General features: G+C 45.0%; 2 protein-coding genes across 3 annotated transcripts; one reads left to right on the forward strand and one right to left on the reverse strand.

The window, feature by feature from the left end:
• Positions 1-188: 188 nt before the first annotated feature.
• On the reverse strand, positions 189-3,040 carry SARC_06110. 2 transcript variants are annotated; one of them, XM_014300001.1, is made up of 3 exons: positions 2,163-3,040; positions 885-950; positions 189-402 (listed from the first exon to the last, which is right to left on the reverse strand). In XM_014300001.1, exons 1-3 carry the CDS (start codon positions 2,819-2,821, stop codon positions 207-209), a joined length of 921 nt encoding a protein of 306 aa, XP_014155476.1. In that variant the 5' UTR covers positions 2,822-3,040; the 3' UTR covers positions 189-206. The 2 variants fall into 2 exon arrangements, with proteins under 2 accessions (XP_014155476.1, XP_014155477.1); XM_014300002.1 differs by having other exon boundaries at positions 885-1,115.
• A 654-nt stretch (positions 3,041-3,694) lies between these two features.
• Positions 3,695-15,412, forward strand: SARC_06111 (2-oxoglutarate dehydrogenase, mitochondrial). The gene is made up of 17 exons (XM_014300003.1): positions 3,695-4,006; positions 5,283-5,361; positions 5,977-6,172; positions 6,472-6,747; positions 7,046-7,284; positions 7,621-7,866; positions 8,268-8,374; positions 8,769-8,927; positions 9,652-9,834; positions 10,135-10,301; positions 10,702-10,910; positions 11,824-11,997; positions 12,785-12,896; positions 13,466-13,538; positions 14,101-14,207; positions 14,491-14,885; positions 15,235-15,412. The coding sequence occupies exons 1-17, from the start codon at positions 3,818-3,820 to the stop codon at positions 15,309-15,311; spliced, it is 2,988 nt and encodes a 995-aa protein (XP_014155478.1). The 5' UTR covers positions 3,695-3,817; the 3' UTR covers positions 15,312-15,412.
• Positions 15,413-16,754: the final 1,342 nt, after the last annotated feature.

The raw sequence follows: 16,754 nt of genomic DNA on the forward strand, positions 1-16,754 counted from the left end.
ACCTACTCACACTACCTTTTACAATCTCTACCTACTCACGCTACCTACTCACACTACCTAATACAATCACTACCTACTCACACTACCCAGTGCATGCACCACCGCAGTTTCGGTGTCACGCTTGCATACCCCACCACACAGCCTGTTTAAATCTCTTGCTGTCGTCTTTTCGCCGACCGTACTCTTGTGTTCTATTTATAGATTTATTATGACTCGCTCTCCTGCAGTTCTTTCAGTCGCTGCTGCTGCTCTCTTTTGGCGCGCTTTTGCTGTTGCACTTCCTTCTGTATAGCCATTCCGGCTGCCAGTTTTCTCAGCCGCTTCTCCTCCTTCGACTCTTTCGGTGCGGTACTTTTGTGATGTGTATTGTCCAGATCTGCGGCTTGTAATGCGCTCAAAAACCTACAGTGGGACCGATGTGGTGCGTGCGTGTATGTGTGTGACTGTGTTCGTACGTAAGTTTCTTCACAGAAAGCCATACACCAGCCAGCAACCAGCACATCTACAGACACAACCCCCCCCCTAGGCGTAGTAAACTATCGCGACCATCGTATCTACGGAAAGTAGTGCTTATGTGTGCAAAGACGACACACACTCGTACGCACAAGTCCACACAAATGCACACTCACGGACCCTATCGCAAACGCTGTCGCTAGAGTCTCTGTGAGCTCTGACCTTGGACAATCAATCATAGGCACATCACACCATTGCACTCATCAACCCTCCACTCTCACTTTAGCACCCCCCCACACACACACGCAAAGGGAAGCGTGTACTGTATGATACACCATCTGAGAAACATGCTCGCATGGTATACGGTCTACTACACACAACACTACACACAACAACACACACAACACTACACAACACTACACACAACATACCTATCCATGGATTGCAAGTTCTGACGCATCTTGTGGTTTGCTGCCTGTGTGAGAATGCGCAAATAACTGGGCGACACAATGAGCCCGTTAGATACCGTTGCTATGGGGGCATCTATTTTTAGGTTGCCTCGGATGTGGATGATATGCCGTTTTGGGGTGGTTACGATTCCTGACGACTTAAAGCCACAGGACAGTGCTACATTGAGGATGTCTCTTGCTCTCTCTACCGATCTATAAATAGAACGTAGCAGTGTGTGTTGAGAAGTATGGGTGCTACTAATCTATAAATAGAGAGCAGCAGTGTGTGGTAAGAAGTATGGGTGGTACAAATCTATAAATAGAACGCAGCAGTGTGGTAAGAAGTATGGGTGCTACTAATATATAAATAGAACACAGGTGTGTGTAGTGACAAGTATGGGTGCTACCAACCTATAAATGGAACACACGGGTGTATTGTGAGAAATATAGGTGAACCTAATCTAAAATTAGAATGCATCAGTGTGTGGTGAGAAGTATGGGTGCTACTGATCTATAAATAGAACGCAGCAGTGTGTGGTGAGAAGTACGGGTGCTACTAATCTATAAATAGAACACAGGAGTGTGTCGTGACAAGTATGGGTGTTACCAATCTATAAATAGAGCACACGAGTGTATGGTGAGAAGTAAGGGTGCTACCAATCTATAAATTGAACGCAGCAGTGTGTGGTGAGATGTATGGGTGCTTCTGATCTATAAATAGACGGGAGCTGTGTCCGGTGATTGATACGAGTAAGCGGTGAGATGTACGTGACGGGGATGGCATGAATGTGCACGTGGACAGACTAAAGATAACTATTCAGGCCAGGCGTGATGTTGCACTCGTGCTGTGAAATGAGGCCGACAAACAAATCACTACGAAACGATACACGAGGGCACGTGGTAAACAGGACTAACAGATGTAACCGAACGCAAATACAATCAAGAACACAAGGTTACGATCATGTCTACCCGTACGTACAAATTGACACAAGAAACTATATATATATATATATATATATGAATGGATGAATGGATGGATGGATGGATGGATGGATAGATAGATAGATAGATAGATAGATAGATAGACAGATATGTATATATATATATATATAATATATACCAACACACGTACACATATATACATGCAAACACGCCATACGTTTTGATATGGCAGTGAACAGCTAAGTGTCGTACACACCGCACACTCAGCGCATGCTGAAGACGTATCACTGTAGCGTATACTAATCCTACTGCACCTACCTGGCTTCTACATGCAGAATTACTGGCTCCATCTTCAGGTATATAAGTAACGGTGTTGTGGCTTGACTGTCTTTATTACTATCGTGTGCCTTCGTACTATCACTATCTATACTGTTATGTTCTGGTAGATACATCTTTATAAGTTCTTGATCATCCGTTGGCATAGCAACCACTTCATGCGATACAAACAGCCAGCCACCACCCTTCCGCTTGTCCACCGATACCTCCGCCTTGTGCATTGCCGGGGGGATGTATTGTGATGTTGGTTCGTTATGGTGTGTGCGTAGTTGTGTGGATATGTGTGTAATGTCCGGTACTTTTGAATCGTCCTTCTCCTTCACACTTGTTACGTTGCCTTCTTGTGTTCTTGCACCTGCGTCGTCTGAGGACGCATCTCTCCCATCCCCCACACCGGACAGAGTATTGAGAGTAGCCGTCTCCATGGCAACTGTGGGGTGTTCCTTATACACCGCAACACGCCCTGAGCAGGAGCTGGTGGTAAAGAAGTCGTGTAATGCATTGATATGGTCTAATATGGGAAGTACGGGATAGTCTGCGAACCCCTTCCTGGATCTGTCTGGTACCGCACTGGCAAGTTCACGCATGTAATGTGCTTTGCGCGAATCGAACTGCGTCTGAACGCTGCCCTTGACTGTCATGGTATATTATTGGATTCGATGAGTGACTGTGCTGGATACACTAGTAAAAGTAAGGATTAGTTGTACTATAGTGTATGTAACTATACAATACTAGGCGTATGCAACTATGCACAGGTAAAGCAATGGCCCATACTCCCCAGAGTGGTGAACTGTACAATGAACTCTGATTAATTAAATCCACCCTTCAAAGGCTCAACCACTCACACCTGTGTGTCCCCTGTCCTCGACTCCACGGGCCACGGTGCTATTGTATTATATTTATTTATTTCAAAAATAATAATTTGTAATCACTTGCCAGATTATTGCGGTTTCTGAAAAAAAACCCGCAGCAAAGTAAAGTTCGGAACTATACAAAATTCAGAATCAGGTACAGTACCGAAATGGGATCATACCGACCCGATTTCATTTCGACTCGATCTCCATTTCGGTACAGTTCTATACCAACCCGATTTCTGCTGTTCGGTCCTAATCCCAGCCCCGATTCTGAATTCTCTATAGTCTGTTGCACTGTTGTGGATTGCCGATTGTGGAATGATTTGTAAGCTTTTTTTTTGGACTTTAGGACTATTCCATAATCCGAATGGTTCTGTTCGGATGGGTGGGCCAATAGTCTGCTCACGCTTCCCAAATGGGCCGCCCAAAAGCAGTCACTCCGTCGTAATTAAACAATCACTCTAGCTGTGACTGGAGTCTTGAAGTAGTAGTAGTTGCATCTGATTGCTGGGGCCAGTGGGGCCAAAGGCACTGGTTTCGGAAGTCATTACTCTGATTTGAAGTTTTGAACAAATTGTACTCTGTACTCACAACAAGTAAATGCATATTTTAAAATTATATATTTATAAATATTTTTGAAGACCATATATATAGTGACGTAGCGGAGTGTTCGCACACAGTAAAGAGAGGGGGAGTGTGTCGCCAGAACACTTTTCACCAGTTACACACTATACTATATACACACACCTACTTAGCATCGCTTGATTGCAGGTATATCTGGGAATGCTCACCACAGTATTAAGGGCTGCGGCCCGGCCAATGGCGCCAACCGCATGTGTCGCCAAATCGTTTGATTTGTTGACGAAACGGTATCAATCAAACAGTGCCGAGAGCTTTATGAACGGATCTAATAGTGTGTACATGGACGAGATGTATACCGCCTGGAAGGAGGATCCCTCCTCTGTACACAAGGTATGGTACCCATATATAAATACGTTTGATTTTAGGTAGTGTTCTATGTTGGGCATGGTTGATGCGCGACCCTTAGGAGTATGTTCTCAGGTAGTGCACGGCATAGCCGTCGGGTGTATTGTGCATATGATGCATATTTGTTGTTTCTTCAGTGTGTATAAGTGACGAAGGTAAACCTTCCTCACTGAGCTCGTATCAAACATGTCTACTTGAGGACGTTTTTGACGGAGTTGCTGCTTAGTACACAGATTGGCGATGCCACGCGCGTAACTTGTGTATCGCTTCCTTCACTGTTCGACCACACCCATTACAAGTTGTCTATTCGGACAGTAATAAGCTCTCTGCCTTTAGTGAAGTGATCTAGTTCCAAAGTATCGTGTAGTTGATGTTCACAGAGCGTGTGTCTCATACGATATGCACCATACAGTCGTAGAAGCTACGGCTTTTTGACATGTTACTCGAGTCAGTGCGCGGGTGTATAGATCATTGGTGCATGTGCAAATGAGCACATTCTACACATTCTGAAATATATATATATATATGAAATTGTGCATATATTTGCATTTGTGTGTGCTTATTTTAATATATGAATGTACACGATTAGTATATATAATTACATATATATATATATATATAACCGATTGTATTCATTTATAAATAAGTATTTCCGTGGAGAATGGCTCCAAATTCTATACAAAAGTGAATATAATATGGATTGTTTTTCTAAATGTATGTGATTGCTTGTGTCTATACAGACCATATGTATAGTTTTCTGTATGTATAAATCTGTTTTGATGCACTGGGTCTTTGACTATAACATGTGCCGAGGTCTATTCCATATCAATAGGTCGCAGCTATAAACTCGCAGTAGGACAGGGCAGTCCGTGCTTCTGAACCACGGTGCACTCTTAAAGACACCACATACGTATGTCACCTATAGTACATTGAATGCACCATGAGTATACTATGCAACCTGGTTACACACAGGTGAGGTTAAGTTGCCGTTACATCCCCTTCCAGTGAATGCTTAACGCCTCAACCGTCGTTGTTCCATCTATCGGCTTCGTGAAAGTCAGAGAACATGTGTTTATGCTACCACCACCCAGACGTAAGTAGTACAGGAAACAGCCTACATGCAAAGATCCATACATCTATCGGGATCACACTATTCAACTCGTAAGCGTGCAAATGGCATCATAATACACAATTATAGGACTAGTTATAGCTGCATCCAGTTGAACTAGCCTAACGGTGGACTTGACCTCTCCACACACAGTCATGGGACAGCTTCTTCAAGAGTGTTGATGCAGGCATGGACCCAGGATCCGCCTTCGCAGCACCCCCGGGTATTGTAGGTAAGTCTAAAAACCCTAAAACAGGTATTGTAGGTATGTACGGGTACTTCCATATTAGTATCACGTATCTCGGTAGCGTTTCTGCTTTAACGTGGGTGGGACTGTGTTTTTAGTTGAACCTGTGAATGCACAAACGTTAGTTATACCACTGCAATTATGCACACATTCATATGTATGCGATGTGTGTTTGTATCTCTATCTGTGTGGACATATAAACAATGGCTTTTTGTTCATTTATACATACATTGGCGTGAATATGTATGTTATTATACTGATGCGTAGACACATAGATACGCCTATATGTGCGTGTACGTGGGATACTTTGTCCCATACACATGCACTTGCACAACTCACATACTACAGGCATTCACCCCGTAAGCCTAGTTCAACCGCTCAATAACATGTACCCATGTCGCACCATGGGCGAGTGGCTGATTCTGCTTTCCTGTCTATCTCATGTGGTGCTAGAGGAAAAATCATTGTGCGTGCATATATGTGTGTGTGTTTGTTTGTCGCTTATTCAATCCAGATGCGTGTATGTAGCCCCTGGTCTTCCTGTATATGAATTAATACGCATTCGCTCAATGACATACACCCATTACCCTTCCCGCGCAGGCAAGAAGGGCATTTCGGCTCCTTCGTCCAGTTCCGCAGGTGCAGGTGCAGCGGCGCCTGGTGACAAGATGCAGCTAGCTGTACAGTCGCTTGTGCGAGGTTTCCAGGTACGAGGCCACAATGTGGCACAGTTGGATCCATTGGGTATCATGGATGCCGATCTCTCCAGTGAAATGCCCGAGGTCCTTGTACCCAGGTATGCGCACAACTGTATGCATGTGTATATGCACAAACTGTATGCATGTGTGTATGTGCACAACTGTATGCATGTGTGTATGTGCACAACTGTATGCCTGTGTGTCTGCACGTGCGCGTGTGTTTGCCCTGGCCTTTGTCGTTGCCTTGTGGTAGCTTGAGCTTATGCATTGTGTGGGCTGCTTCTTGCATTGGGCTGATGCACCTATACCCCACCGTGTTCATCCGACACCTTTGGACACGACGTAAGACCGACACTGACGCACCCTTCTACTTACCTACCCCTGTGACGTGGCACAGCTACTACGGCCTAGAAGAGGCGGACATGGAGAAGACAGTAGCCTTAGGGACGGGCGACAACGTGGGCTTCCTGGGCAACTCCAAGCAGTGGAAGCTGGGAGAGTTGATTAAAGCGTGTGAGGAGGTGTACTGCGGCACTCTGGGATACGAGTACATGCACATACTCGATCGTGAGAAGTGTAACTGGCTGCGCGAGCGTATCGAAACCCCCGGCGTCAAATGGTACGACGCCGAGCAGAAGAAGACCATCCTCGACCGCCTGATCCAGAGTGACGGGTATGTGTGTGTGTCGAGTGGAGTTGGCGTTTGTGCTGCTGTTGGGTGGTGGTGATATCTTTGCACTGCTGTCTGGTTTGGGAGATGCAGTGTGTGTGTGGCTGAATCTCTCATCCAGAATGTGTTGATCGCTATCATGCGCTGATGCATGCCATGGAAAACAGTAGCTGTACTTCCACTCCCCTTGTCATGCTCTTTTGTCCGCTCCTATCCACACACGCGTATGTGTGTGTGTATGTATATATATATTGTCCAGTTCCTTCTGCTCTTCTCACGCTCAACCCTTTCTGTGCCACAGATTCGAGAATTTCCTCAAGAGTAAATGGAGTGCCGAGAAGCGCTTTGGCCTGGAGGGTCTAGAGAGTGCCATCTCTGGGCTTAAGCACGCTATTGACGTTGGAGGTGACTTGGGTGTAGAGCGTGTGGTCATTGGCATGCCTCACCGTGGCCGTCTGAATGTGTTGGGCAATGTTGTGAAGAAACCGCTGGAGAAGATCTTCGCCGAATTCAGCTCCGAGCTGGCACCAAATGAAGAAGGTATGTGTGGATGATGCATGGATGTGTGTACGTGATGCGTGCTTGTCTGTACTGAACAAGGTGTGCATGGGTGTTGTGTTTTTCCTTCGGTGGCTTATTGCTGCTAGTATAGTTTGTTCACATCCTGTTTTATTACGTCTTATGCACATACTTCCCCATCACTGTACGTTAGCGAACTCCCCACACCGCGCTCCACCCATTCGGCCCCCAAACCCAACCAGCCATCCACATTCTCAATATATGCTGGCCCACAAGCTATGACCTCGCGTGGCCCTACCTACCACGCATAATCCGCCTGCACCTGCTCACCCCTCATCCCCCCATACTCCCGCACAGGCTCTGGTGATGTCAAGTACCACTTGGGTTCGTCACTCGACCGTGAGACACGTAATGGCAAGCCAATGCATCTGTCACTGCTAGCCAACCCCTCGCACTTGGAGGCCGCAGACCCCGTTGTCTTGGGCAAGGTCAAGGCAGAGCAGTTCTACCGTGACGGAGATACCAACAAGATCATTCCGTTCATCCTGCACGGAGACGCGGCGTTCAGTGGACAGGGCATTGTGTACGAGTGCTTCAATCTGGGTATGTGTACGTATGTCAATGGCGATTAAATGGGTCTATTCTTGTACGCACGTGTGGGCATAGGATGGGCTCTGCTATATCTATACCTAGATGTCACCCTATGCTACCTGTAGACTATCAAATCCCTCTACACTGATGCGGTGGTGTACGACGTATCACGTGCTTCAGTTATTCAAACCGTAAAACCCTGTCGTTAATCTAAACTCTAAACCCCTGTAGTTCTAATAGTTTATCTGATTTGTACATTCATTAGTCCATCTGATATGTTCATGAGCGTGCGACGCATACACGACTGTGCACCTGGACTGACCCTGGTGCGCCTGTGGCCCTTTTTCCTGTACCTCTGTGTCCCTGTTTTTGGTCTCATGCAAACACGCCTGTCCCTCACATCCCTTGCGCAGGTGGCCTTACCCACTACTCTGTGGGTGGCACCATCCACGTGGTCTGCAATAATCAGATTGGCTTCACCACTGACCCACGTTTCTCGCGATCGTCGCCTTACTGCACGGTATGTGTGTAGGCGACGGACACTCTGGTACCACTCACCCATACAAACCAATGGAGCGATGTGTCTTTGTCCTGTCATTGCCATGCTATAATTACGAAATATTGATATGGTGTTTATACATATGCTATATATATATTAAGATATACTGATTTGATATCATACATATGCTATAAATATATATAATATATTAAGACATACTGATATGGTGTTATACATATGCTATATATATATATATTAAGATATACTGTTTTGGTATCATACATATGCTATGTATATATATTAAGACATACTGGTATGGTGGTGTTGCACATGTTATGCCTCCACCTCTTTGTTGCTATTCCATTCATCATACGCCTTGCTAACCTCCTCCCATGCTCCGTCGTTGACACCTTAGGATGTAGGCAAGTCGCTGGAGTGCCCCATCTTCCACTGCAACGCTGATGATCCCGAGGCTGTCGTACGAGCCATGCAATTGGCCATCGAATGGCGCCAGCACTGGAAATCCGATGCCATTGTGGATATCATCGGATACAGACGTTATGGTCACAATGAGGTATGTGAGGCTGTGTGCGTAGTTATGTTGTAAGTCCACTGGGTGTTGTATGTATGTATGTATATGTATATATATATATACCTGCTTGAGTGAGTAAGAGTCGGGGTCGCCTACGCCGCCCCTCCTGATTGCCCCCATGCTATCTTCTTCCATCAGATGGCCTTACGCACAAGTAGTACGCATGGCCTAGGTCGTAGTCGTTGTATGTGCGTGCGTGATAACCACACAACTAATTCGGCTCGAGTACTATACCGACATAGCCTAATCCCGCCAACATTCTCTTCAGCATTGTACTCACTCGCATCGATGTGCTTCGTCTATGTGGTCGCCAAACCTGGCTTGTCTGTGACGAACCATAGTAACGTGACAGTATATCCCTTCGTTGTGAGGATTATTAGCGTACACCCATGAGTGTACAGGCAGTGGCCGTCTGACACGCCACGTGCGCGTGCCGGCAAATGACACTTTGCAATTTTGTGTTGGGTTTAGTCAAACCCTAAACCCTATCCCCCTTGGCAGTCAAGGGCAGTATAGACGCGCGCGCTCACATGGACAGACATAATTATAGTCGCACTCTCTAAGAAAGTCCCAGAATCATTACAAACCCGAACTTTTTCGATCCAAAAACTCAACTCAACCCCTTTGCTGTGCCTTGTTACAAACCCAAACCCATTTCGATCCAAAACTCAGCTCGGCCCCTTTGCTATGCCTCGTTTCCGCACAGATTGATCAACCCAGTTTCACACAGCCGAAAATGTACTCAGTCATTGCGAAGCACACGCCAGCACTTCAGTTGTACAAGCAGAAGCTTATGAAGGAAGGCGTCATCACCGAGAAGGACTACGACGACATGCACGCCGAATACTGGAACCTGTGCGAAAACGCTTACAACAAGAGCAAGACTGAGGTGGGTGCTGTGGGTGGGTGAATATCTATAACCCTGGACCCCTAGAGCGAATAACGTATACATCTTTGATGTTGGGTGTAATGGAATTGCACATCTGTTCCATACGAACGCCTGTCGTTAACGCTTGCTTTAGTCCATACATAAGTCATGTACGCCATCTTGCACATACACGCCAGAACACAGTCGTGTATTTATATACGAACTATATATATATTTATATTTATGTACGAACTATATATATATATATACATATAAATCTGCGCGACATACTCATTAACTCTGCCCTATCTCTTGTTGCAGAAATTCCGTATTGACGAGTGGATGGACGATCGCTGGAAGGGCTTCAAGACACGCTTTGACCATGCGTCTGTGTTCAACACCGGCACTTCCATGGACAATCTCAAGCACATTGGCAACATCATCTCGTCCGTTCCCAAAGGATTCTCTGCACACTCTGGAGTCAAGCGGTGAGTGTTGTGTGTGTGTACACAACCAATGCTCGAACGCCCGTGTGGAGGCGAATGTGTGAGTTGCAATGTGGTGTGCCATGTTATATTCGTATACACTACCAAATACTTTGTATGAGATGCAACAGTGTGTGAGAGTGTGTGTGTGTGTGGGTGAGCGAGGAATAAGAATTTGATATCAGGACATGCCATATCACGTTGGCACTGGTATGTGAGACCTGTGTGCGTATGCATGGATGTACTTGAACTGTGATATATACGTAGCTACACTGAGTCATAGCTGTACGTTCATGTGTGCCGTTACAGACCGAGGTATTGCCTCTAGGGTTTAGAAACCTTAAACTCTAAATCCCTACCCGGCGTGTCTGACATACTCCCACCCCTCGTGCGTGACCCCCAGAGTGCTGAAGGCGCGCAAGGAAGCCATTGACAGTGGCGCGGGTGTGGACTGGGCCACGGCCGAGGCATTGGCCTTTGGTACACTTCTGAGGGAAGACTATCACGTGCGACTCAGCGGACAGGATGTGGAGCGAGGCACCTTCTCACAGCGCCACCACGTGCTGCACGACCAGAACGACGAGACCACCTACACACCCCTGGAGAACCTAGGTATGCGTGTGTGTGTGTTTAAGTAGATGTAGGGGAGCATGTGTGTGTGTGTAGGTAGATGTAGGGGAGCATGTGTGTGTGTGTATGTAGATGTAAAGGATCATGTGTGTGTGTGTATGTAGATGTAAAGGATCATGTGTGTGTGTATATTTGTATGTTTATATATACCCTGGGTAGACATGTATGTGCAAATATTACGTAGGTAGACAAATTTGTATATATATATACCCTGGGTAGGTATGTATGTGCGAGTATAACGTAGGTAGACGTATTTTTGTATATGTATTTATACCCTGGGTAGACATCTGTATATATGTATGGCTATACGCATGTTCAGGTGCAATGCACGCGTATATTTCAACCCAACGTGAGCAGTACTCTGCGTGAAGCATGTGTCCATGTGTGACAGCCGGTGTCTCAGTGCGTGTTGTGTATCTGCATGCATTCGTCCGGTGTCTCAGTGCGTGTTGTGTATCTGCATGCATTCGTCCGGTGCACCCAATGCAAGCTTAAAGTAGTCGCCACGGATCACTCACTACCATCCACCAACATTCTATACGCCAAATTGTGTGGTTGAGTGTGAGGAGAATGTATGATCCCATCCGAAGAGCACCCCACATATATATATATATATACAGATGCGATTGCATACCACTGCATAACATATGGTACAAAGACTATTCATCGAATGTTACCACAAGACTATTAACAACTCTGTGTACTCCTACATTCCCGCACTACTTACTACCCATGGAAATCCGCTCCTGCATGAGCGTATACGTATAAAAGCCTGCTCATATGCTATGTATGCGTGCACTTATCCGTTAAATATATACTCATAGGTCCACTTTTCTAAACCATACCCATCACCTATTACTAATATACCTTCACTCCCTGCCCTACTATTGCGCAGGCGAGGGTCAGGCACGTTACTCTGTGTGCAACTCATCGCTGTCTGAATACGGAGTCCTGGGCTTTGAGTTGGGTTACTCCATGGCCAACCCCAATGCACTGGTCATGTGGGAGGGACAGTTCGGTGACTTCGCCAATGGCGCGCAGATCATCTTCGACCAGTTCCTATCATCCGGTAGGTAGAACACTTGTGTTAGTTGGATGGGGTGTTTGTTGTATGTGTTCAGCAGGGTTGGGTGGCGTATTGAACTGCTGCTGTGGCCGTATGTAATTGTATGGTGTTGTTATATGTATGTATGGTATATATGTATATATTGTTTTATTATATATACTTTGTGTTGTATTATTATATATATATTGTGTTGTGTATTTAACATATATTTGTACGTTATTACCATGCATATTCGTATGGTATCAATAGATATACATTTCTATGTCATTTTCATACAGTATTGGTTTGCTGCGTGTCCAGATGTGCCAACGAGACCATGATTGTGATACGCGCCATTACAACGTTACACACAATGCAGTGCTGTGCAGTGTTTGACTGTCAAGTGCCATTGCGCATGAGCATAGCTACGTGTATGTGTGCCATTGCGCATGAGCTTAGCTACGTGTATGTGTGTCATTGTGCATGAGCTTAGCTACGTGTATGTGTGTCATTGTGCATGAGCATAGCCACGTGTATGTGTGTCATTGCGCATGAGCATAGCCACGTGTATGTAGCATAGCTACGTGTATGTGTGACTCTGTTCTGCCTTTCCCATCGCATCCACACCTTCACCATCCTGCCATTCGTTAGCTGGCTTCTTGATTCGCAACCACACACCTACGTATCCTTCACCTGCACGCATGTAACCCTCCTATCATCTGCATGTAACCCTCCTATCTCATGCACGCATATCTGCATGTACCCCCCTGTCTCATGTGATGACATGTGTGCACTCGTACGCAATGCACAGGTGAGCAGAAGTGGCTGCGACAGTGTGGTCTGACTGTGCTGCTGCCCCATGGCTATGAGGGACAGGGCCCAGAACACTCCTCCGCCCGCCTGGAACGCTTCTTGCAGATGAGGTGCGTTGTGAGTGCATATATATATAATATATATATATATATGTGTGTGGTGTCATGGGTGCGTTGCTGTGTATCTGCCCATCTGCTGCACTGGTGATGGTGTGGATGTGCGTCTAATTGTCCCTCCGCGTGTGGCTGTGTGCGTGTGTAGTTTGTTTGGTGCATGTGTGTGCGTATGCAGTTTGCGTGTGTAGTTTTGGTGCATGGCTGTGTGAAGTTGTTGGTTGTAGTCACTCGTTGTCTCAGCACTCTGTCTCTTCGCATTGACTCGGTCCATTAGCATTGCTGTGTGCGTGCATGTACAGCTTACCTTAGAATAGGAGTTCTGTATATCTATGTGCATATGCAGTGTTTTAAACCCCTATTACCCACCTTCCCATACTCAGGCCATCTTCTCTATATCTAATATGTATATACAGTTGTTTACACCCCTACAACCCACCCTCCTATACTCTATATCTAATATGTATATGCAGTTGTTTACACCCCTTTAACCCACCTGCTCATGCTCGGGCCATCTCCTCTATTTCTAACCTTGTTGTTGTTTCTTCTGTTGAACCTATGCGCAGTGATGATCCTGACGATGTCATTCCTGATATGGACACAAACGCACGAAACCAGATCCAGAACACCAACTGGCAGGTAACTCTATCTTGCACGCTATGTATAGCTATGTGATATGGTGCACTCCTTGTTGGTTCCTTCTGAGTGAGTATGTTAATGTTTCCCAGTGCATTGTAATTGGGCAGAACCGGAGGAGCTAGACACAGTACAACGCTGCGATGTATAGTCAGTCCCCTGCAAAGTGTATAGGGTTTCAGTTGCGTTTGGATCCATGCACTTGCATGGTATCGGGTGGCGTAGAGGTCTCCGTTGCTACGCTGCAGTGCGCCTGTGCACACTGGGGCAGAGGGACCGAACTTCACAATACTGCTAACGGAAAGGGTGGTCGATATACACGAGAGAGTATAAGCCATTTTGCTGATTGGCATACGCGCGTCGTGTCCTCATGTACTTGTGGGTAACCCATTGTATTTTTTTTGGTATTGTTGGTGTACCGTTGTCTGTGTAGGTGATAAACTGCACCACACCCGCCACCTACACGCGAGAGTATGTCCTTATTTGGTTACTGATGGCTCATTGTACTGTATTTGGTTATTGATGACTCATTGTCTTGTTGGTGTACCTACCGTTGTCTGTGCAGGTGATGAACTGCTCCACCCCCGCCAACTACTACCACGCACTGAGGCGTCAGGTGCACAGAGAATTCCGAAAGCCTCTCATCCTCATGACTCCAAAGAAGCTGCTGCGGTAAGCCCAACGACGCATATGTACTATACAGTCCAATGTGTGTGTGTACACTTGTGGATAAGTATAGGTATGGGTAGGTGAATATATGTGTGTGTATATATATGGGTACATGTGTTCGTATATACACTTATGGATAGGTGAGTCTATGTATGTGTGTACAGGTATGTATTTGCGCACATGTGTATATATATATATGTGTGTGTGTGTGTCCGTTCATCTGTATCCCACCTTGGCTGATCCATCTCCTCGTCCTCATGTAACACCCTCCATGCACCCATGACAGTCTAAAGGCCTGCACCTCTACGCTTGATGAGATGGCTGACGGCACTCGTTTCCGCCGAGTCATCAATGAAGAGTCCATCCCCGACGGCTCACCAGATGTCAAGCGTGTTGTCTTCTGCTCAGGAAAGGTTCGGTACGAACTCATGGAGGCCCGTGAGAAGTACGGCAAGCAGCAGGAGGTTGCCATAGCAACGGTGGAGCAGATCTCCCCCTTCCCCTTCGACCTGGTCAACCGCCAAATGGCGTCATACCCAAATGCGGATGTGGTGTGGGTCCAGGAAGAGCCCAAGAACATGGGTGCCTGGAGCTATGTCAACCCTCGCATGGAGACAGCTCTCAGCAACTCGGAGACGCACAAGGGTCAGCGTCCACGTTACATTGGCCGCGCATCATCCGGTACGCTTGTGCTGGACTTGGTGTATCTTATGTATATCTTATACCTTGTATCTTATCTATTATGTTCTCATATCTTATCGTACATCTTGTATATATCTTATATCTTATTGTACATCTTGTATATATCTTATCTATTATTGTACATCTTATAAATATCTCATATCTTATCGTACATCTTGTTTATATCTTGTATCTTATCGTACATCTTATATCTTATCGTACATCTTATATATATCTTGTATCTTATCGTACATCTTGAATATATCTTGTATCTCATATGTCGCATGTACATGTGCCTTTTTGAACATCATATGCTTACATAATACAATTAACCCTATACCCTAAACAGCGTCTACGGCCACGGGTGTGAAGAAGCAGCACAAGGTTGAGGAAGAGAAATTCTTAAGCGAAGCCATGGACGTCTAAAGCGTTGCACATATAGTCTATATAACTCATGATAGGCGACGAGTTTCGATGGACATCACATAGAACGTGTACATTAAAAGCCGCTGCATATCTAACCGGTACCTTTCTTTCTTTCTTTAGCTAAAACACACCCATGCACCCTAAAATTTCTTTCTGAATCAAGACGCTGTGTGCGTTTGTATCTCACTTCCGAGAGAATTACTGTTCGTTGTATTATGGCGTACATAGATAGCTCTGTTCAAAAGTGAAGACAAACGCTATTAGTAGTGTATGTATAGGGCGATAAAACACATCACATATGCGCAGGTGACACATAGCTTGTCTAAAAAAGGATTTAGAGTTTTGGTCAACCACAACTGAACTCACGCATTGGATTAGAGACGTGAGAATTAAAGGTCAACGTGGATCCTGTTTCAAGGGTGTGTCTTTTATCATTCTTCACCCCTACTATATACCTACAGCTTCATCCCTACTATATGTGTACAGCTTCATCTCGACTATATACCTACAGCTTCACCCCTATTAAATATGTACAGCTTCACCTATACTATATATGGACAGCTTCACCTATACTATATATGTACAGCTTCATCCTTACTATATGTGAACAGCTTCACCTTTACTATATATGAGGATTTACAAACCTCTAAGCATTTTCGGGAAAGAATGAACCATGCGTTACAGACGTGACAATTAAAAGGTCAATCTGGTTCAAAAGGTTAATGTGGTTTAAAAGGTCAATCTGGTTTAAAAGGTTAATGTGGTTTAAAAGGTCAATCTGGTTTCATTTAAAAGGCCAATGTGGTTTAATTTAAAAGGTCAATGTGGTTCAATATAAAAGGTCAATGTGGTTTAAAAGGTCAATGTGGTTCAAAAGGTCAATGTGGTTTAAAAGGTCAATGTGGTTCAAAAGGTCAATGTGGTTTAAAAGATCAATGTGGTTCAATATAAAAGGTCAATGTGGTTCAAAAGGTCAATGTGGTTCAAAAGATCATTGTGGTTTAATTTAAAAGGTCAATGTGGTTCGATCATGTTACAAAAGTCTTGCGCTTTATCGTTCTTCATCCCTGGTATATATGTACAGTACTGTTAACAGAGTTTACAAAACCCTTAAGCCTTTGCGGGGAAGAATGATCCGTGGCACCCCGACAGCAGTTGGTCTAACTGGCTGTCTTTTGGAGTTACCAGTTGTTTGCGTCCGTGTGTGGTCGTTGGCTCTGGTGTTTCTGATTGCTCGTTCCTCACTTTGCCAGTTGGTACTTTCTCGGCTGTTTCTCTACTACTATCTGAGTCTTGTGGTGTTGTGTGTATATGTATATGTATATGTATTTGTATATGTATATATATATATATACATATGTATATATATTTATATATACATATGTATATATATACATATATATACATATATATATATATATATATAAATATATACACATATAC

Source organism: Sphaeroforma arctica (assembly GCF_001186125.1).
Source record: "Sphaeroforma arctica JP610 unplaced genomic scaffold supercont1.423, whole genome shotgun sequence".
Classification (NCBI taxonomy): domain Eukaryota; class Ichthyosporea; order Ichthyophonida; genus Sphaeroforma; species Sphaeroforma arctica.